The sequence below is a fragment of the Barbus barbus genome, assembly GCF_936440315.1.
Source record: "Barbus barbus genome assembly, chromosome: 37".
NCBI lineage: Eukaryota > Metazoa > Chordata > Actinopteri > Cypriniformes > Cyprinidae > Barbus > Barbus barbus.
The window spans coordinates 20,242,329-20,263,918 of record NC_136715.1 but is presented as its reverse complement, the minus strand read 5'-3'; the positions used below and the strand labels follow the sequence as shown (position 1 = coordinate 20,263,918).

The window sequence follows — 21,590 nt, the reverse complement described above, 5'->3', positions numbered from 1 at the left end:
CTTTAAGAGTGTCTGAGGTAAAGAAAAGGAATTTAAAAAGTACAGTTTATAATGCATGTGTCAAGTTCTTCAAAATGTATTAATGCATCTTAATGACACCACTTTTAACGAACTTTAGCAATAAAACATATATCATGTATCAAGTTAATACATCAAATTAAAAATCTATGTATTTAATCTACACTTTATTTACACTTTACACTTATTTTCTTTGCACTTTTGAATGTAATCATTATGTCTAAGAAGTTATTTTTTTTTTTAAATGTTAAATTATAACAATTTGGGAGGTTGTACCACCTGACATTTTACCACCTGAACAAGTTTGCTGGTTTAAAATGAGTTTCGGGCCACAGACCGCCCTAAACAAACTAAGACCAGCTTTGCTTGCTTTAAGATGCCTTTTTCAGCAGGGTAAAGGCCAAAACAATCAGACGAGAAGACAAAAACACTTCCACAGAGAGTGATCTAAAGAAGCCCTAAATCAGATTAACAAAACAGCACAAAGCTCTTCAATACAGCACATTTACACCAGCTGAGCACAAAAACACATCCGCATGAAACAATGACTTTTTTCAGAATATTATGCCTTGATTGGTGAAACAGGATGATTTAAATGCTAGTGTTTTTTTGAAGTTGTACAGTTGTAAAACTGCCATATTCTTTGATTTTAATCACGCTGACACATCTTCTAATGTTTAAATCTTCACTAAGTAGGTCTTCTCTGTCCTCAGAGGCATGCTAAGTGCACCTATGGTCATCCCTGGAGGGGTTAACCGTGTGTGTGGTAACACATTCCTGGTTGTTTGTGTAGAGTGGCTACAGCCCACTCACTGCTCTTTGACTCTATTACCCTTATAAGGCAGCCAGCACCATGGCAACCAGAGGGCTTGAATAGCAGTGTCAAATCCCTGAACACACAGACACACGCTCGCTCACCCTCCACTACTCAGAGAGAGAGAGAGATAGACTGAGACACAGAGAACAGAGCAAGGCTTGTTGGCCAGTCACCACAGACGCTCAGGTCAGCTGTCTCTCCTGACCATTGGATCTCATGATTTACTGATGAATGGAGAAAAGCAGGGCACGGGAAGCAGCGGATGGCTAAAAGAGCTTAAGGTCGGTTCCTGGTAATGCTGAGGCCCCGGAGACCATACGGCTGGACTAACCGGTACTGACGAAACAAGGTACGGAAGGACTCACTCTCTCTCTCATATTTGCACAGAGTGCACTGAGACTCAACCAAAAGGTGCTTGCTTCTCTGCTAAGTTGCAGGATTGTGTTGTTTAACCAAGTGAAAGAGCAAGGAACTTTGTTGAACTTTGCTCCTTGAGGTGCAGGGAGGGGGCTGAGCTCTGTTTATCATTAGCCAGGTCGCTGTCTGCATGTTTGACATTGTGGTTTTCTGCTGTTTGGAAACAGCTCTTTATTAGCAGTTTAACCCTTGTGTGTCAATTATAAAAAAATATACAGAGGTCCTTAGAGGACAAAAATATTAGTGTCAAAAAATAGTCATAAAAATATTCTATTCAATTGATTTCTACTTTTTACTGATTTTTTTGTGTGATTTAAAAAAAAAAAACATCAGTCCTGAGCATGCACACACATATATATATATATATATATATATATATAAACCATAAATAGTTTTTTTGATGCATTATTACAGTCTTGGAGATATGTCATTGATTAGAAACAACATTAACTGTTTTACAGTTAACTTTTTTTGTGCAATGTCACATTAAAAAAAATCCATTCCTGATATTGATACCAATGCAACCACACAATTATCATTACATAACCTCATATTAACATATATAATAATTTTAATATATGGTAAACATATATTAACATTTAACAATTTCAGTTGGCCCTTTGTCAGCTTAAGGAGAAAACAGGAAAAACCTGAGTATTTACTATATAGGCCAAACCTCATTTTCGACGCATTGCCAACAGAATCAAAGAATGCATGATTTTATAACTAAATGGCACTGGGCTTAAATATTGGAATTTTAATGGGGGCATTGTTGTCCTGAGTGTAACTTTTTTTGTACCTAGTATAAAATAGATTTATAACAATAAAATATTAAAATTCCAATAAAAATACAATTTTTTTGGCAAATTTTATGCTGTTTGCATTAACAACCAAAAAAAAAAAAAAAGGATACACAAGGGTTAAAGGAAGCAGTTTCTTATTATTTGACGTTTAGAAGACCATTTTATTGCTCAGGAGTTGTTCTTCCATAGCTCAGGGGACTGTTTCTACTAAAATTACACAAATGAGACCATAATTGATATACAATAAAACCATAAAGCTATAAAATAAAATTCTGGGTAGAATTAGATGAGAAAATGTTTGACTTCACAGATGTGGTATCTTCTGAGCATATTATTGAGAAACTAGACACTTATGAGATTAGAGGGGAGTTCTTCACAGAAGCAAAAATCTGAGAAGCAGGAGGCTTAACTTAGTCTCCATTTGCTCTGCTTTTAATCTCATTGCTGTCCAGGAGAAACAACCGAGATACTAAGTGATCTCATTTGTGATTTTTCTAACCAAACATGAGTCATTAAATACGAAACGCACTGGCAGGTTGAGTCAAACCTACCCAAGTGACCTGTAATACCCTCAACGTTTCCAAACACAAGCATATGTTTCTCAGTACCGAAGGAACTGGTTTTACTTGTCGGTTACTAGGGGGCATGTAGAGTAGGTTTCCTAGTGTAATGTCACAACGGCTGTGAGCTGAGACGGAGTTTCATTTCATCCACGTCTCAGAGCTGTGCAGAATGTGGATGACCGTGTCTTTACCCTGAAGTCTGGGTGCGTTTATGTGTAATTTATTGTTTCCTGTGAAAAGGGCGAGGTGAGCTGTCCAACTCTTAACTGCTCAGTGAATCAAAAGGATCTTGTGATCTTCAGAGGGGTTTGTGGTTAGGGGACGCAAAGAAAAGCAACAGGGATTGTCATATGACAAAAACATGTCAGCCCGGTAAGCCTCGGAGGTCTTCAGAGTGCTGTTGAATGTGTTTCTCCTCTGAGTCTGACTTGTTCGGCTTACTGTCTGCAGCTTGAAGGGTTTCGCTCTGGGGCGGCTGTGAATTCTCGACGTGGGAAGGTTTCTAAAGCAGCTCCTGCTGGTGAACACAGAGATGGCCATGGTGAGCGGGGGATGGGCCAACCCCAACGGCGGCGCTAATGGACTCGGTGAGAAAGGTTACCTGCGGGGGGAGGAGGAGAACAGCTCGCCCCGGGCAGGGAACAGCGATGCAGACGGTGGCGAGGAGGACAAGGCCTGCGTGGTGGACTGCGTGGTGTGTGGGGACAAATCCAGCGGCAAGCACTATGGCGTTTTCACCTGCGAAGGGTGCAAGAGTTTCTTTAAGAGGAGCATCAGACGGAACCTCAACTACACCTGCAGGTGAGACATACACATATTATCCATCACACTGTCTTACATTGGTTAGCAAACAGGTTCATGTTTTCCACTTACATTTGAATGTTTTAATTAAATGCAAAATTTGATTACAAACTGGCACAAAGTCAGTTTTCTAGCAAGAAACTGAAGGCTCAACACCATCTATATATAAATAAACAAAAAGATTAGCAACTGCTCCGGCTCAACAGCCAATCACACGCCGTGTTTCCAGATGCAGCTTGGCAAAGGAATTTGGCTGAACTTCCTGTGACATCTGTTAACCTCTTCCTGACATTTAAATTACAGTGTATGCAAATGAACATTTACATACTCGTGAATCAGAGCGTGTAATAAGGGAGATGAATAAATCATAGTAATCATGCAATAATAAATGCTTGACGCTGACTTTTTTTTTACACTCGTGTAAACTGTGTACATTTTTGTGTGAGATTGTGCCTATGTATGAATTTTCTCAATCAGAGTCACACTGGTGACAGACCAATGTTTTTAACCCTAGAGTGCAGACTTGGTGGATCCAGAAACTGCATAGAATTTCTCAGTTCTATGTAAGGGAATGCTAAAATGTGTTAGAAACTTACCCCACCCCTGTCATCCAATGTTTAGTTGAAATTAGCAGTTTAAAAATGCATCATTTTGCCTTTCTAATATAAGTTATATGATTTAATCTGCAACAGTTGAAGTGCTAAGTAAAATATACATCACAATATACAGAAGCTGAAAGTCTACAGAACAGTGACTTGGTGACCACCAACAAATTAATCAAATTAATCAGTTTTTTTCTTAACCCACTGCGACCGCGTTTGGATGTGTGCTGCGAACATCTGGTCATCATATGTCAAAACCATTTCTTTGTTAAGCATAGCCATATTTGATTAAGTTAGTAAGGCTTAATGATGGCTTGACTTATTTATAAGGTTTTCTAGGAGCAAAAAGAATTACAAAAATATCCACAGTGCGCCATAGCAACATGCTACATTTTCATTTCCCCATCCAGAAGAAGACCCAGCCATTACAGCTGAATGTGGACATGGCTGTCGAAACACAATTGTGAATATTCTGTGTATAATTGGCCTCTTACAGCAGATCTAACATTAGCCCTGCTGCCATGGGAACTTTAGGAATGACTCTGAGTGAACAGAATTGTGTCCTTTGTGTTTGTGCCAAGGTTACGCGAGTGATAATTTACCTGAGAATCACTGGAGAGCTCTTCACACACGACAGCTCAGAAAGGACGGATATTAATTCACATTCAGGTTGTTAGTATCTGCAGAGATTATAATATAGCATTCAGGAAAGATATGATCATGACTTTATTGAAAGATTAATCCTGCAATCTGTAAATAGTGATGCTCACACCTGGCAACCTTTCACTGATCGCCCATTATTTTTTAAAACTGCTAAATCTTTAATGATCTCATGTATTCTCTCGGCTCAAAGGTGTCTAAACTGTCTTCACAGGTCAAATAGAGAGTGTCAGATTGATCAGCACCACCGTAACCAGTGTCAGTACTGCCGTCTGAAGAAGTGTTTCCGGGTCGGTATGAGGAAAGAAGGTCAGCAAACCAGTGAGATATATATTTGTAATAAATATTTTACTATACATGAGTCCTTCTAGAATTTACGATACATTTCACATCAGAAAAGTGTAAAAACAATGTGCTTTCTCAGTAAAACAGCTACTGGTTTCAGTTGATCTGTTTTATCGGTGTATCTTATCTGTTAGTTGCTTAATCATTAAACACCCTTTTAATATTACAAAGAAAAAGATGCTTGTCAACGGATACGCACAAGGTATGTGGATTGACAGGTAACATATTTCACAGTTTCATATTTGACTTGACTTCAGTGGCAGGACTTATCTGGCCTACCAAATGTTATTTGGTTAACCAAATGTTATATCATGGGCAATTAATATATATATATATATACATACAATTAGGAAGACATTTATCATAATGTGATCAAAATGTCCGCTGCAGCAGAATATTACATCACATGATGCTGGTCATGTGTTTTTATGACCATTTGTGACCATTTTAACCATTTGTTAGTTTTCAGGGGGGTGCTTGTTAGTAACACAGTTGGCAGAATATTTGTGGACATGAGTAAAATGAAATATTTTATCATTTGAAAGACATTTAAACAGTCTATTTTTCTAAGGTATTTGGATTCTATAAATAAACGTTTTTTTTCAAGACTCATCAGTTCAAAAACTGGACATTGTAAAAACTGTAATTTAAGGGACATAAAGGCAATTTCAAGCAAACTGAAAAACGATGCAGGGAATATACGTGTGAGATTAAAGTATGTATTTTCTTAATGGATAAATATTATATTTCTGAAGAAATTATCATTAACTATCATTAATTGACATGCAATAATGTACTCTAAATTATACACTACCAGTCAAAAGTTTTTGAACCGTAAGATGTTTAATGTTTTTTTTTAAAGAATTCTCTTCAGTGTCAAAAGGTCCTTCAGAAATCATTCTAATATGCTGCTAATTTGCTGTTCAATAAACATTTATTATTATCATCATCATCATCATCATCAATATTTAAAACAGTTGGGTTTCAAGTTTTTTTTGATAAATAGAAAGATCCAAAGATCAGCATAATTTCTGTAAATTTTTTCATTTTATTTAAAAAAAAAAAAAATGGGGGGGGGGGGTATAGAAATTAATACTTTTATTTAGCAAGGATGCTTTAAATTGAACAAAGGTGATGATAAAGACATTTATAATGTTACAAAAGATTTCTATTTCAGAAACCTGAAAAAACATTCTACTCAGTTGTTTTCAACATAATAATAAAAGTTTTTTGATCAGCAAATCAGAATATTAGAATGATTTCTGAAGGATCATGTGACTGGTGATGCTAAAAAAACCATCTTTGAAATCACAGGAATAAACTACATTTTTAAATATATTCAAATAGAAAACAGCTATTTTAAATAGTAAAAGTTATTCAAAATTTTACTCTTTTTGCTGTACTTTGAATCAAATAAAATGCAAGCTTGGTGAGCAGAAGAGACTTACTGTTACTCTTAAAAATCATACTGTTCAAAAAATTTGACTGGTTATGTATAATGAGCCATATAAATATTTATAGTCTATTTATTTATATTTCTGACGTCGTCCCAAACAAACAATTTCCCAAATAACTTTGCTAGTTTCATGTTACTTGTGTCATTCAGAAAGTTTTTTTTTCTGTTTGTATCATTATATAATGATGTTTCCTTTCTCTCTGTTGGTTTTTTCTTGTATTTTCCAGCGGTCCAGCGTGGTCGAATCCCTCCCTCCCACGCCGGCATCAGTCCAGCCTCCATGGTTGGAGCGGGTGGTGGTGTTGGAGCAGGTCACGGCATGGGTGCTGAATTCTTCAACGGTCAGCCAGTGTCTGAACTCATCTCTCAGCTGCTGAGAGCAGAGCCATACCCCAACAGCCGCTACGGAGCCCAGTGCGGCCAGCAGCTCTCAGGAGGCAATAGCTCTGTCATGGGCATCGACAATATATGCGAGCTGGCGGCCCGGCTGCTCTTCAGTACCATCGAGTGGGTGCGGAATATCCCCTACTTTCCTGACCTGCCCGTGTCGGAGCAGGTGGCCCTTCTGAGGCTCAGCTGGAGTGAACTGTTCATCCTAAATGCAGCTCAATCTGCTCTGCCGCTACATACGGCCCCCCTGCTGGCAGCTGCCGGTTTTCATTCCTCCCCCATGCCCGCTGACCGCGTCGTGTCCTTCATGGACCAGGTGCGGGTCTTCCAGGACCAGGTGGACAAGCTGACACGACTGCAGGTGGATTCGGCCGAATACAGCTGTCTGAAAGCCATCGCTCTGTTCTCACCAGGTGAGTGATGAACCTGTGTTAAATATATTCCAAAGCTCTGTCTTCAAACAATATTTTCTCAAGTAATTCATAACTATTATGCTGTATATCCTCGGGGTTACACATCTGTACAAACAAAATCTGTATTTAAGGAATGTTTTGCAATTATTGCAATTGTACCATAGAAATGTCTCATAGAAACTTGGACTTTTAGGGTAACGTTGACTTGAGACAATGGAACCACACTGAAACCATCCAAAACATCCTAGAAATTGCATACTAAAACCCACTAAGAATATTCTAACCACATAGTAATAGAGTAAAACCATTTAGAACTGCTTAAATGTGTTTCAGTGTGGTCCTCATTATCAAAATATGTTCCCCTAAAAGTCCAAGTTTCTATGATACATTTCTATGGTTAGTGGTGTTTTTGTTTCACGTTAGCAAAGTCATAGCAAAATGCTAAAATATCTGAGAGCATTTTATTAAAGGCATAACAACATGCTAAAACCACTCAGCATGTTATTAAAAGCATAGCAAAATTATAAACGTCTCAGATTATTTGTAAAGGCAAAGCAAAATGTTAAAACCTCTCATTATTAACATTATTAAACGCATAACATGTTAAAACCACCCAGAACACATTAATAAAGGCATAGCAATGTTTAAACCACTCAGAACATGTTAGTAAACATATAATAACATGCTAAAACCACTTAGAAGTAGAACACATTAATAAAGACATAACAACATGCTAAAACCACTCAGAACATGTTAGCAGTCATAGCAACATGCTAAACATCTCATAACACATTAGCAAAGGCATAGCAACATGCTAAAACCACTCAGAACATGTTAGCAGTCATAGCAATATGCTAAACCTCTCAGAACACATTAGCAAAGGCAAAGCAACATGCCAAAACCATATACATATATAGACACCCCATTCTACTGCTCCAAGCACGCAGATGCGGCTGCCATCTTGGAATGGTCAACTTCACGTCATTCACCATACTGTAGGTTTGCACAGAGCCCGTTGAGCTGTTCTGTGCAGGATTGTGGCATCTTTCGAATATTCAGCGATTACCATGGCGAATGACGTCAATTTGACCATTACAATATGGCGGATGTCCCATAGAAACAGTCGCTAATGAGGCATCTATGTATATATATCTATGGCTAAAACCACTCAGAACATGTTAGCAGTCATAGCAACATGCTAATCCTCTTAGAACACATTAGCAAAGGCATAGCGACATGCTAAAATCTCTGAGAACACGTTATTAAACACATAACAAAATGCTAGAACGTAACCTTATTAAATGCAAAAACCACTCAGAACATATTAGTAAAAGCAAAGCAAAATGCTGAAATCTCTGAGAACGTTACTAAAGGCATAATAAAATGCTAAAACCACTCAGAACATGTTAGTAAAAGCAAAGCAAAATGCTGAAACCTCTCATATTATCATTAAACACATACCATGCTAATGAGAACACATTAGTAAAGGCATAGCAATATGCTAAACCTCTCAGAACACGTTAGTAAAGGCAAAGCAAAATGCTATCATAACACATAAACACATAGCAACATAGCAATATCATCATGCTAAAACCACTCAGAACTCATTAGTAAATGCATAGCAACGTTGAAACCAGAACACGTTAGTAAAGGCATAGGAACATGCTAAATCCAGAATGCCTTAGTTGCAGTGGGTTTTGTACAGCCACTCTTTTTGAAATGTAAAATTCTAGTTAGTCTACTGACTATTTTTTTAGATTGATTTTTGGCATTTGATAGGACAGTGTAGAGAGCACAGGAAGCAGAGTGGGAGAGAGAGAGGAGGAGGGGGGGGGGATCGGGAAAGGTCCACGAGCCGGGACTCAAACTCGTGAAGGCCGAAGCACAATGACACTGTATGTCTGCACACTGCCCACAAGGCTATCGGCGCCAACTACAGGCAATTTTTAATTATCTTTTTCAAAGAGAAAAGAACATTGCCAAATATCCATCGAATTTGCCGTTTGGATTTCACTTGCAGCTGTGTTGTAAACTCTCAGTCCTGTTTCCTGCAGACGCGTGTGGGCTGTCAGATCCGGCACACATCGAGAGCCTGCAGGAGAAAGCACAGGTGGCCCTGACCGAGTACGAGCGCATGCAGTATCCAGGTCAGCCGCAGCGCTTCGGCCGACTCCTGCTGCGACTGCCTGCCCTGAGAGCCGTTCCCGCCAACCTCATCTCTCAACTCTTCTTCATGCGGCTGGTTGGCAAGACACCCATTGAGACGCTTATCCGGGACATGCAGCTCTCTGGAAGCTCCATCAGCTGGCCATACGTGCCTGGACAGTAGATGAACAATCAGTGACTTGTTCCCGTGTCCCATCTCAGGATGCTCCCATGATTCCACAGTAACCGTGTGGATAGATGTTGTGTTTTGGGTTTTATTGATTGTGTATATACTGTATGTCTAAAAAAGGTTGACACGTATGTTCCTATGCAGTTTAAATGAGCCATCCAGCACCAGGATACCTCGTTTCACATCATGAGCATCAACAAATTCTGTCAAGATCATTTGACGAGAAACAGAGGACTGATTATTAAGAAGTCAGCTGATATGTGATGCAGATCCAAAGCTTTAAAGAAGAGTGCACAATACCTTCTTTTTCAGAGCATAGTGAACTATTTTAAAGCTAGTGTAGATGTACATTGAGAATCTTTATAACAGACTGCATTTGTGAGAAAAATATTGGGTTATATACTTGAAAAATCAGTGGTGAACAGTGAATGGCTATGTTTAGAATGGAATACTTGCATACTGCACTGTATACTGCTTTATATTGAATAGTATGTGAAACAGAATGAAATATGCAATATTACATACCCCAAACAGTACTATGCTACATTTTGATCTCCTTATATTGCATGTTTATCGTGTAAATATGGTACACTGCATTATGGGATACAGTATTCTGTGCAGTGTGCTTTGGGTGTGTTCGGAATACTTCCAGGTATTACACACTATGCACGGTATACATAGGCTACTATATACCAAAAACATTAAGAGTAGTATGGTAGTGTGCTATTCTGAACATAAACCATGTCTGCGATTGTCCTGTTTAAACAGTTCTGGTGAATTTTTTCAATGGGGTGGAGAAATGGTATAACCTTTTACATTGCTGACTGTGGGAAATATCAAGTATTTTTTCATACTAAAATAAAAAAGAATGATAAACAAACAAGCTCTTATGTAAGAAGCCTGTTTATGAAAAAAACACTTGCATTTTCAGTAGTGTTTATCAAATAAAAAAACTGCAAACAAGAAAAAATGATATCGTCGGAAGTCTATGACTATTGTATTTCGAAAATTTCAAAAAAGAAGAAAAAAGGCTAGTTCCTTTATAAGAAATGGTCATGTAAAGGATGATGCACTTAGTAAAATTACGTTCATCTTATTCATTTGTTTCTGCTCTGGTAACATTACTCAGTTTGATTGAGTTTTTATTACTTTGTCACTTAAAGCATTGCAATTAAGTTCAATGTACTCAATTTCTTTGTGTTTGTTGAAAAGGTCGAACATGTGGCTCTTTTGTGCATGTTGTGTCATAGACAGAGGTGCACATTTTTCAGCCATAAGAGATTTGGTTTGGTCCTCACACTACATATAGTGTGACCCATTATATATATAATAACTATAATTAATAAAGATAATATTATTGCACTTTATTTAGTTAGTTTAAAAAAAATAATACAAATAAACAAAATAAAGTGATAATACTATTATAAATAATTTTAAATATTTAAAAATAAAAAGGGAGTATTAAATACAAATACAGCTATATAGTAAACTTAAGGGGAGACACTGCAGGCAAAAACAAAAAGTTTCACAAGAAGATCAAGAAGTTTCCCAATTACAGTTTTTTAGAATCACTTTGCTACTATTTTCAGAACCTTGATGTCATTTTTCACAACTCTAGACACAAAACTCACAACCAATGATCAAAATGCACATTTTTCAAAACTCTAACCATTTCTCAATTGCTTGGATACAATACACATAAAACTTAGATCATTTGTTCATTCAACAAAAATCACCTGTTCAATATGACACAACTTAACATCAAAGTACTACTATTTCAAAAGGCAATTGACACATTACATTTCAAATGAGTGTCTATTCATTTCCTTCCAATGATCTAACTATCAATTGATACAACTGCTCAAAATGATAAGTAACTGTTGCATTACTCTTAATGCATAGTTGCATGGAAACAGACAAACAATCTTCCATGTTTAAATCATGAAAGATACTGTAACGAGATTCATCGTCACCAATTAGCGTGGAGCATGAACCAATTAGACTACATTATCCATGGATGTAGCCTAATATTTTATCATAATGCTTCATCAGACACTGTGTCTATGGTCCCTAATACTGTACCACCTTTTCAGACTATTTACAGTATTGACAGTACTGCACTGTATAGATGCAGGCCCTTGTAATTGCTTGTCCAATTCTGCCAACTCGTTACTGATGACCATCCAAGTACCTGGACAATGTGGGGCCAACATTACCACGTGTGCGGCTATATCAGAAGATGGTGTGGTGGGACGCAGACCTCATATTGGACCATATAATGCAGCTCTCCTTGTCACCTTTCTTGATGAGCTCCATCAGGTTTGTAGAGCTGAAGGTGTGACCTATGTCATTGTGTGGGACAATGTCAGGTTCCATCATGCTCATGTGGTGCAAGCATGGTTTCAGGCCCAATTTACCACCCTGTATTCACCCCCATACTCTCCCTTCCTTAACCCGATTGAGGAATTTTTCTCCGCATGGAGATGGAAGGTTCATGATAGGCACCCTCATGAACAAGTCACTCTTCTCCAGGCCATGGATGACGCCTGCAATGACATCACAGCAGGCCTGGATTCGCCATGCCCGAAGGTTTTTTCCAAGATGTTTGGCTAATGAAAACATCCATTGTGATGTAGATGAGAACCTGTGGCCAAATCCACAACACAGAGTTGATGACAATGTAGAATACAGTAATCACTCCTGTTTTGTTTCTTACAGTACAAGCAAGTTGAGGAACACTGCATTTGATGTTTTACAGTACTGTCTTTTCTTTTCTGTTTCATAGCTAATTACTGTATTTTTGCTTTGATTCAAATAAACCTATGTTGTGATTGTACTGTAGTGTTTTGCATCAATATATTACAAACTGTGTTCAATGATTCCACTGTGTCTGTAGTATTCTCTCTACTACTGCAGTACTTTTACAGACATGTATTTACTGTCCATGTAGTACCATAATGAAACCTCTGTCACCTATTTTGTTCTACAATATGTAATTGATTGTACAATGACACAGTGAAACTATCGGTTGCTTGTGTGTGGGTGATCTATAGTTATGTTTCAATGGTATTTCACAGTAAATTTGTTTTTTGAACCAATGATTGTGTAAGATTTCTTTAAAGATGTGAATGCACAATGCAATGTTTTGAACATTAGACAGCCTGTGTTACAAGTGATAACCGTTTTGAGTGTCTAGAGTTGTGAAAAATGACATCAAGGTTCTGAAAATAGTAGCAGTGTGTGTTTATGTGTGTGTGTTTGTGTGTGTGTGTGCGTGTGTTTGTGTGTGTGTGTGTGTGTGTGTGTGTGTGTGTTTATGTGAGGGGATTAAGTGAGTGTTATGTTTGATTATAACCTATTATCTGAGCCACACTCCGGAGCAGAGAGGGGCGGTGATGCACCAAAAAGCTGGATGCCAACCGCCGTGAAACTGGAAAGAAGAAGAAGAAGAAGTAGTAGTTGTCTTGAGGGCAGGGTGTGTAGCCCAGCCCCAACATGACACACAGCCAAAGGGGAGGAACCGAATACCCTCACTCGATTTATTATCAGTGTAAATCAGTGAATTAAACACCAAAGAGACCAACAGGGAACATACGTTTTATAACAAGCACAAAATGTCGTTCATCCCCGGTCAGCCTGTCACAGCTGTTGTGGTGAGTTTGCGTTCAGTGTGAGATTGTTTTAGCATGGAGAGCTTCACTAGCATCAGTGCCTTCAGCAGTAGTGTTTTTTACAACGACAGCGATTCATTTTATATCGTTTGACTGGGAAAGCGGTTAATGAAAATGTTTTTTATCCTCAACAATAATCTGACAGGATAGTTTGGTTAAGTTTGAGTTTAAGCTAACAGCTGATGTAATGGAAAGGGTTAGCATGCTAGGCTAACGTTAGCCAGCAGGGCGAACAAAGTGAACAATAGTTAATTATTTATTATTCAATTTATTTATATTATGGAAAATTATTGTGGGGCACAACATATAACGAAACCAAACGTTTTGTTTGTAAACTAGAGCAGTGTTCATTTGGCTTCTCTAAAATGGAATGCTATTTATACAACGCTTACTAGTCATTTTTGGATCCAATTAATATTATATGAATTGATTTGGGGTGTAATTGTGCTTTTGTATTATATTCAATCTGTTCTGATGTCACTCAGGTGTGGTTTATGTTCTTGTTCAGGTAGTGCTGCCATATATGGTCATAATCAGCTGCGCTATAGGATGTGTTTTAAATCCTACCTAGACAGCACCTAGTGTGCATTGTTCTCAAAAATGCTGCCTGTGTATATACATAACTACGTTTTTAGATATATACTTGCTTACTATGCCTGCCTTGTAAGTCAGCTGTCTTGTGTTTTCCTCTGTATTTCAGCAACGGATTGAGATTCACAAACTACGGGATGGTGATAATTTAATATTAGGATTCAGCATTGGAGGGGGAATCGACCAAGATTCAAGCCAGAATCCGTTTTCCGAAGACAAGACTGACAAGGTGAAAAATCATGTTTAGTGAATTGAATTCTATTTAGAGTGAGACATTTTTCCTCTGTCTCTTCTAACTTTATAAATGTCACAGGGAATCTATGTCACACGCATATCTAAGGGTGGACCTGCAGAGGTGGCTGGTCTCAGGATGGGAGACAAAATTATGCAGGTGAGAGATCCAAACCTGTCAGCTGTATTATAAGACATTCTGAGGTTTGGCCAGGTCACAAAACCTGATTTTTTACTAAATTAATCTCCACTAGAGGGTGCTGTGGCTTTTTTTTGTCATTATGTGACTTATGTGACACTTAAAGCAGCGGGTCACCAAAAAAAGGAAAATTCTGTTAATTATTTATCATTTTACATTTACATGTTGTTTTAAATTGTACGTCGACGTCTTTTTTAATGTGATTGAGGCTGTCAAGCATAAAAAGTTGTAGTATCAAAGTTCAGTGTTGCATGGGGTAAAAGAGGGGGGGGCAGGGACGGGAGGGCGTTCAGCTTCCTGACAGCCTGATGTATGAAGCTGTCCTTCAGTCTGCTGGTCCTCTCCTGGAGACTCCGCAGTCTCCTCCCTGATGGCAGCAGACTGAAGAAGCTGTGTGTCGGGTGGGTGGGATCGCCTGCAATGCGGAGGGCTTTGCGGGTGAGACGGGTGCTGTAGATGTCCTGGAGGGAGGGGAGAGAGACACCAACGATCTTCTCAGCTGCTCTCACTATTCGCTGAAGTGACTTGCGGCAGGATACGTTGCAAGCGCCATACCACACAGTGATGCAGCTAGTTAGGATGCTCTCGATGGTGCCTCTGTCGAAGGTGCACATGATGGGGGCCGGGGCTCTGGCTCTGCTCAGTTTGCGGAGGAAGTAAAGACGCTGCTGTGCTTTCTTGGCCGGTGCTACAGTGTTGTTAGTCCAGGAGAGGTCCTCTGTGATGTGCACACCCAGGAACTTGGTGCTGCTCACTCTCTCCACAGTCGCACCGTTGATGGTCAGAGGGGCATGCTGAGTGTGTACTCTCCTGAAGTCAACAACAATCTCCTTTGTCTTCTCCACATTCAGAGAGAGATTGTCACTGCACCACCCGGCCAGGCGGCTCACCTCGCTCCTGTAGTTTGTCTCATCTGTTGCTAATGAGACCCGCCACAGTCGTGTCATCCGCAAACTTAATGAAAAGGTTGGAGTTGTGTGACGGTGTGCAGTCGTGGGTCAGCAGAGTGAAGAGGAGGGGGCTCAGCACACATCCTTGGGGGGGGCCCCAGTGTAATGGGGGGGGGGGGGGGGGGGGCAGACTTGATGTGGTGCAAGACTAGTCGTTCAAAGCACTTCATGAGAATTGGAGTAAGTGCGACTGGACGGTAGTCATTGAAGCAGGATGGAGATGATGAGTCAATATGACTCATGCTATATATTCTAAGTTTTAAATTTTCACTTTTTCCTTCTGCTTTTGGTACTAATTATATTGAGTGAACCAACTGAAATGTGGCCGTAGTTCAAGCCAAGGTTGTCAGGTTCCTTCAACAAACATCATTTGTAGTGGGCCTCCCATCCAGTAATCGCAAAGAGCTTTGTGCGGTGTTGTTTCTGATAATAAACAAAGTCTCAGTGATCAAATTCTGTCCATTTTACCATAAAATTCAAACAATAAATGCAGTTTTGACATTCTTAAATGTGGCGTGACAAAACGCTTTAGCCACTTCAGTTCAAGTGGCAGCGTGGCACGTGAATCTCTTCCACTTTAATTTAAGGCTGCATGATAAATCGCAAGAATTTTCATTTTTGGTAAACTAACCCTTTAACATTGCATTTACCTCAGGAAAGTGACCAAGTGTTCACATTTCGTAAAAGAACTATAAAAAAAACTAGGGTTGTGTATTGGCAAGAATCTGGCGATACGATACGTATCACGATACAGGGGTTGCGAGACTGTAAGCAAGGCGATATATTGGGATATTTCTTATTTTAGGAATAGGATATATTTTTTAGGAAAGCTGTCATTAAGAGCACACCACAGTATGCAAACCTTAAAATAAATCAATCAAAATAGTTTAACCAGAACACACTGCAGAACACACTGGGATCTGTATTTGCAGTAATCAGTCCCTATAACATTCAACATTATTGAACCAATTTTTGTGCAGTACGAGTAAAGGGGGAAATATTCAAGTGCTTGCATGATTCTTTAGTTAAATGTATGTATAAAATGTATTTTATAAAAAAGACCATATATATTTTTAGACCCTGCTTTAAAGGTTCACAGTTTAAGTTTACAATTGTAATATACAATATTATAACATTTTGATCTGAACAACAAATTACATCTGCTTAGTATCAATGAAAAATAAAGTGCTTGCAGGATTCCTAAAGAAAACAAAGCAATTGTAAAACAAAATAAATACAGATGTTGAACATTCTCAGAACCCTAGGGTTAGGGCAAGCGGCGGAACCGAGGTGGTGCTCTCGCCGCGGTCCCGGGGCGGACATTACCTCAAAAGCCCAAATGATGCTACACAGCTTTGTACACCGAAGCGAGAGCTGGAACAATTCTTTCATCCTCCATTACTGGCAGCGAACTATTTTAACGCTAACATTAGTGGCGTGCCCTAATGCTGGTATTTCCTATCACTGTTTAAATTCAGAGATGAAGACTGCTCTCTAACGGTTGGGATATGAACTCAAAACAAAACGCTTACTGCCATGAATCCTGTATGAATTTTTATTTTTTTAATATCGATATTCCATTATTGAGAATCGATACAGTATCGATACAGTAAATCATGAAGACAATCTTATCTGCAGTTGAGTTGCATACAAACAGTTCAGTTTCCGTTATATTCAGTTATATCAGTTCAGTTATATTTTCAGTTATATCTGAAAATTGCATTTAATCATTTGGGCTTGGTTTTTAATTTTACTCTCTAATATTATAGCAAAGTATAAAATGAGAGAGTTGCCGGTGTAATTAACATTATTGAGAAATTTAGTATCATGCATCCTTAATTATTAGCCTAGTGAACTACTGCTGAGTTGCAATCGGAGCACTGTTTCGTTTCCAATATATTTGATTTATTTGATACTTTATGCTTTTCAGCAAATACAGCAGAAACACACATTTTGCTCCCTTTATGAAACCCTCTGTAGACAGTTCTCAGCATGTCGGACATGTCTGTACTGTTCTCAATTCAGTGAACTGTTGGATAAACTGGGAGGGGGAGGGCTTCAGAGGAACTAGCACTCTGCAGGACCTGCTTACAAGAATCAGACTTTTTAAGAATCAGCTTGTATCAAGTTTGATACTCTTTAGGCACCGACTAGATGGCCTCGATACTGTTGAATATCAAAAAATGTTTTGTCTTTCAGTACCAAATTTCCTTGCCTAAGTGTCTTGGCCATATAATGTCACTGAAATAGTTATTTGTAGCCTTGTATATCTTTTACACCTGCTTAGTATTTCTCATGTTAACACCCTGTATTGCTATAAAAATAGGCAGAATCTCATGAAAATCGCATAAGTTATATACTGTCGTAATTGTGTTTATTAGCTTCATGTTTCATCTGTAGAAATGTTTTTCTGGGTTTCTTGGGTACTGAACGTGGAAGTGGAATGGATGTTTGTCATCGGAGACGGGGCAGGTTATGAACGTGTAATATGAAAACGACATACGAGCAGTGAAAGAGCTTCCTCTGAGAAGAGAAAACGCAGGCAGACAACACTTGAAGCAGATCGCGTCAATCAGCGAGAAATTAAGAGAAATGACGATTCTGTCTAAGCTATGCATAGACACAAAAAGCGGAAAAACGAAAACGTAGCCTAAAAGATCAAAAGTCTGGCTGCATTTCACAAATGCTTGTCCGTCTCCTGAAAAAGCAGAAAAAAATGCAGTTTTTCAAGAAAAACTACTGAGTGATTTAAAAATCTGTAAAAACGTCCACAAACTGAAAAAAATAAAACCAATGTTTTTGGGGGGGGTTTTTTTTAGGTAATGTAATCTTGTTAAAATGGATTTCATAAAATTACTATTGAAAAAAGTATTGTTGCTCTACAAGCTTGTGCCATGAATTGTTGATGTGACAGCTAGCTAATTGCATGCAAAGAGCCTATTAGCCTGCGCCATCTAGTGTTTCATGACTGAACATATTTGGCATCATGTAAAAAAAAAAAAAAAAAAAAAATATATATATATATATATATATATATATATATATATATATATATATATACACATACACAGTTCCCTCCAAAAGTATTGGAGCAGTAAAGATAAAATTGCTCTGTTGGCTGTGGAGTCAGGACATTTACAAATATGATTAAAAGATGAATACGAGACAAAACTACAGAATGTCACATTTTATTATTAGCTGTTTCAACACATACATGTTTTACCAAATAAAAAGAACAGCACTTTTAGAGTTCATCCCACTCATTGATGTGAGCATAAGTATTGGGACAGTTGAACATAAGGCAGATATAAAAGATTAAAAGCTATTATTTAGTTGCAGATCCCTTGCACACAATCCTTTACTCTCCTCTTCAGCTGGTGAAGTTCATGTTCAATCTGATTTAAATCTGGAGATTGACTTGGGCAATCTAAGACTTTCCATCTCTTTGCTCTTATAAATTCCTTGACTGAACTAGCAGGGTGTTTTGGGTCATTGTCCTGATGCAATATGAAGCACTTCCCAATGAATCTGGTGGCATTTTCTTGAATATTGGTAGGCAAGATGATTTTATACCCTTCCAAATTCATTCTGCTACTGTCATCATACATTAAGTCATCAGTAAAGTTGAGAGGGCCTGTTCCAGAGACAGCCATGCATGCCCATGCCATGACAACACCTCCACCATGCTTTACAGATGAGGCTGTATGCTTGGGATCATTGCACTTCCCTTTTCCCCTTAGATAAAGGTTCATCTTTGTCTCATTGGTCCATAAACACAGTTCCAAAACTCTTCTGGCTCACCTTTGTGCTTTTTAGCTCTAATCTAAACTCTAATCTTGCCTTTCTATTTTTGGTGCTGGTCAGAGGTTTGCATCTTGCTGTGTAGCATCTGTAATTCTGTGTCAAAGTCTCCTGAGGACAGTAGATTGTCAGAGCATCACCCCAGCTTTCTGGACGTTGTTGCTGATTTTACAGACACGTCTTTTAGGGTTCATTTTCACAGCTTTTATGATTTGTCTGTCATCAACTACTGTTGTTTTCTCAGCCGATCAGGTAGTTGTTGGTTGCTGGTGTCGCTGGTGGTTTCCAAACTCTTGATTTCTCCATGCTCTTTGTTTTTGCTAGAGCTCAAACTTACTTCCTCTTTTCTTTTAGCATCCAAATTGCTTGCTTTTCTCTCAAAGTCAGCTCCCTCGTCTTCATCCTGGTTTGTGTGTCATCATCGAATGCAAGATTCAGAATACAGAAGTAATGGATATAACTGATACGACACATTCTCTGCTTTTAATATCTGAAGAATTAATGCAACAGGAAACAGCTGATCACTTACAAAGGCCTGTGAGGCAACTGTTCCAATACTTATGATCACATCAGATAGAGGGATGAAACTCTAAAAGTGCTGAACTTCTTAGCTGGTAAAACATGTTGAAACGGCTAATAATAAAATGTGACATTCTGTAGTTTTGTCTCATATTCATCTTTTAATCATATTTGCAAATGTCTTGACTCCACAGCCAACAGAGCAATTTTGTCTTTACTGTTCCAATACTTATGGAGGGCACTGTATATATAATGTAGATTTTGTGCACTCAATGTCAATTTCAGGTGAATGGCTGGGACATGACCATGGTGACACATGATCAGGCACGAAAAAAACTCACCAAGAAGAATGAAGATGTGGTCAGGCTTCTCATCACTAGAAAATCCCTGGAGAACACAGTCAGACAGTCCATGATGCAACACTAATGCAGATCTGAAATGCGCTCATTTGAGGTAATTGAATGTCCTTATTGGTTAATCACAGCCTCCCTCAGCCAAAGAGTGATGCCAAGAAACCTTTACACTTAGTATGGACTAACAAGGACTTCTGTTAAAGATGATTTTGATGTATTGAAGATGATTTTGATGTATTGAACGCTAACTGAATCAATGTATGTGTGAATGATTGCTCTGAGTACAATCTAAAGATTGTGGTTCACATTCCATAAATTGCTACACTACTTTAATTTAGCTACACTTTATGCCAAATACTACAATATCTTTACCACATATACTCTTGAATGTATCACAGAGTCTGTGAACTCCTTATGTCATTCATAGATCTCAAGGGCTACAGTAAATTGTTCACCATTTATTTTTAACACGTACACATACTTATACGCCTATTAATTATAAAATCAAGTGATGTGGGAAACAGCCAGCATATAGTTGTACTTTAATGACCACTAATTTTGCTAATACGGGAGACCTTTTTTAATTTTTGTTGCTCTTCATCTTATAACTTTGATTTTGTATTTAATTAACACAATGATAGCATATCAAAATATCATCCTCTGACCATCGAAAACGAATCTGCATTTGGTGCAATTGAGAACACAGTTTGTATTTAGCGATAATTTTTTCTGTTTTGAAAATTTTTGATACAGATTTTTTCTTTTTGGCGTTTGATTGTATGATGATGTATTTTCACATAAGAGAATAAAGGAATCTTCTTGCACATGCTTTGTGTGTTTTAATGATCTAAATGGAGTGTTTGCTGTCTCCGCTCTGATGTCTAATGAGTCTCTTTTGTCAGGCTGTAAATGTCTGTCTTTTCACATTAAGCTTGAAAATGGTGGCATTTCAGAGCAACAAATCGATTTCCTGACATTTTGCTGTTTGTCCAGGCAGTTGAGTACTTCAGGCTGCTTTCATCTTTTTAATGTTAGCCGGCAAAGGTGAGCATACAAGGTATTATGTATTAATATGTACATTTAGGACACCAGTATGCATTTTTTAGGGGTAAAAAAGTACAAAAGAGTACCTTTTGATAAGGTACCGCCCCAGTGACAGCTTTTGCCCTTTTTTTTTTTTTCTGCTAATGATTTCAAATATGCATAAAGATTTTATGTAACCACCTCCATATAGAAAATCAAATGTTTTTATTCAGCAAATACTTCAGTGAATAAAGACTGATAATTAAAATATTATGCAAGGTATTAGAAAATTCAATAAGAAAAAAAAACACATTTTGGACACAAAATAAAAGACATCCAACTGCCAAACAAGTCAGAGGCAAGAAATAATGCAGATAGTTTTATAATAGAAGAAAAATATTTATTTATATATTTGAACTTTACTTTAGTACTTGTCAAAGGTCAGAAGGCAGCGTGATATTTAAATAATTTTAATGACGTCACCAAGGCCTACAGTAAAAACAGTAATCTTGTCAAATATTACAACTGAATATATTTTAAATTTAGAATAGAATTTATTCCTGTGAAAATAATTTGTCACTGCTTAGCTTTACAATAGTGAACCCAAACCTTTTATAATCCTGTGAACTGTG

At 38.1% G+C, this 21,590-nt stretch overlaps 2 protein-coding genes across 5 annotated transcripts; both read left to right on the top strand.

The window, feature by feature from the left end:
- The first annotated feature begins 944 nt into the window (after window positions 1-944).
- LOC306857052 (nuclear receptor subfamily 2 group F member 6-like) lies at window positions 945-10,562 on the top strand. 4 transcript variants are annotated; one of them, XM_079396711.1, is made up of 6 exons: window positions 945-1,184; window positions 2,859-2,990; window positions 3,069-3,419; window positions 4,896-4,990; window positions 6,710-7,285; window positions 9,340-10,562. In XM_079396711.1, exons 3-6 carry the CDS (start codon window positions 3,151-3,153, stop codon window positions 9,612-9,614), a joined length of 1,215 nt encoding a protein of 404 aa, XP_079252837.1. In that variant the 5' UTR covers window positions 945-1,184; window positions 2,859-2,990; window positions 3,069-3,150; the 3' UTR covers window positions 9,615-10,562. The 4 variants fall into 4 exon arrangements, with proteins under 4 accessions (XP_079252837.1, XP_079252834.1, XP_079252836.1 ...); XM_079396708.1 differs by lacking the exon at window positions 2,859-2,990 and having other exon boundaries at window positions 4,896-5,002; XM_079396710.1 differs by lacking the exon at window positions 2,859-2,990 and having other exon boundaries at window positions 949-1,184.
- Window positions 10,563-12,942: 2,380 nt separating this feature from the next.
- LOC306856915 (tax1-binding protein 3) lies at window positions 12,943-20,784 on the top strand. Its single transcript, XM_079396467.1, has 4 exons — window positions 12,943-13,273; window positions 13,992-14,111; window positions 14,196-14,273; window positions 19,868-20,784. Exons 1-4 carry the CDS (start codon window positions 13,235-13,237, stop codon window positions 20,006-20,008), a joined length of 378 nt encoding a protein of 125 aa, XP_079252593.1. The 5' UTR covers window positions 12,943-13,234; the 3' UTR covers window positions 20,009-20,784.
- The last annotated feature ends 806 nt before the right edge of the window (window positions 20,785-21,590 follow it).

Bases quoted from the DNA above. Each gene is read 5' to 3' on its own strand.
- LOC306857052 (XM_079396708.1), top strand. From the start codon at position 3,151: ATGGCCATGGTGAGCGGGGGATGGGCCAACCCCAACGGCGGCGCTAAT. The intron at 3,420-4,895 runs GTGAGACATACA...CTGTCTTCACAG, and splicing joins AACCTCAACTACACCTGCAG to GTCAAATAGAGAGTGTCAGA. The intron at 7,286-9,339 runs GTGAGTGATGAA...TGTTTCCTGCAG, and splicing joins CATCGCTCTGTTCTCACCAG to ACGCGTGTGGGCTGTCAGAT.
- LOC306856915 (XM_079396467.1), top strand. From the start codon at position 13,235: ATGTCGTTCATCCCCGGTCAGCCTGTCACAGCTGTTGTG. The intron at 13,274-13,991 runs GTGAGTTTGCGT...TCTGTATTTCAG, and splicing joins AGCCTGTCACAGCTGTTGTG to CAACGGATTGAGATTCACAA. The intron at 14,274-19,867 runs GTGAGAGATCCA...TGTCAATTTCAG, and splicing joins TGGGAGACAAAATTATGCAG to GTGAATGGCTGGGACATGAC.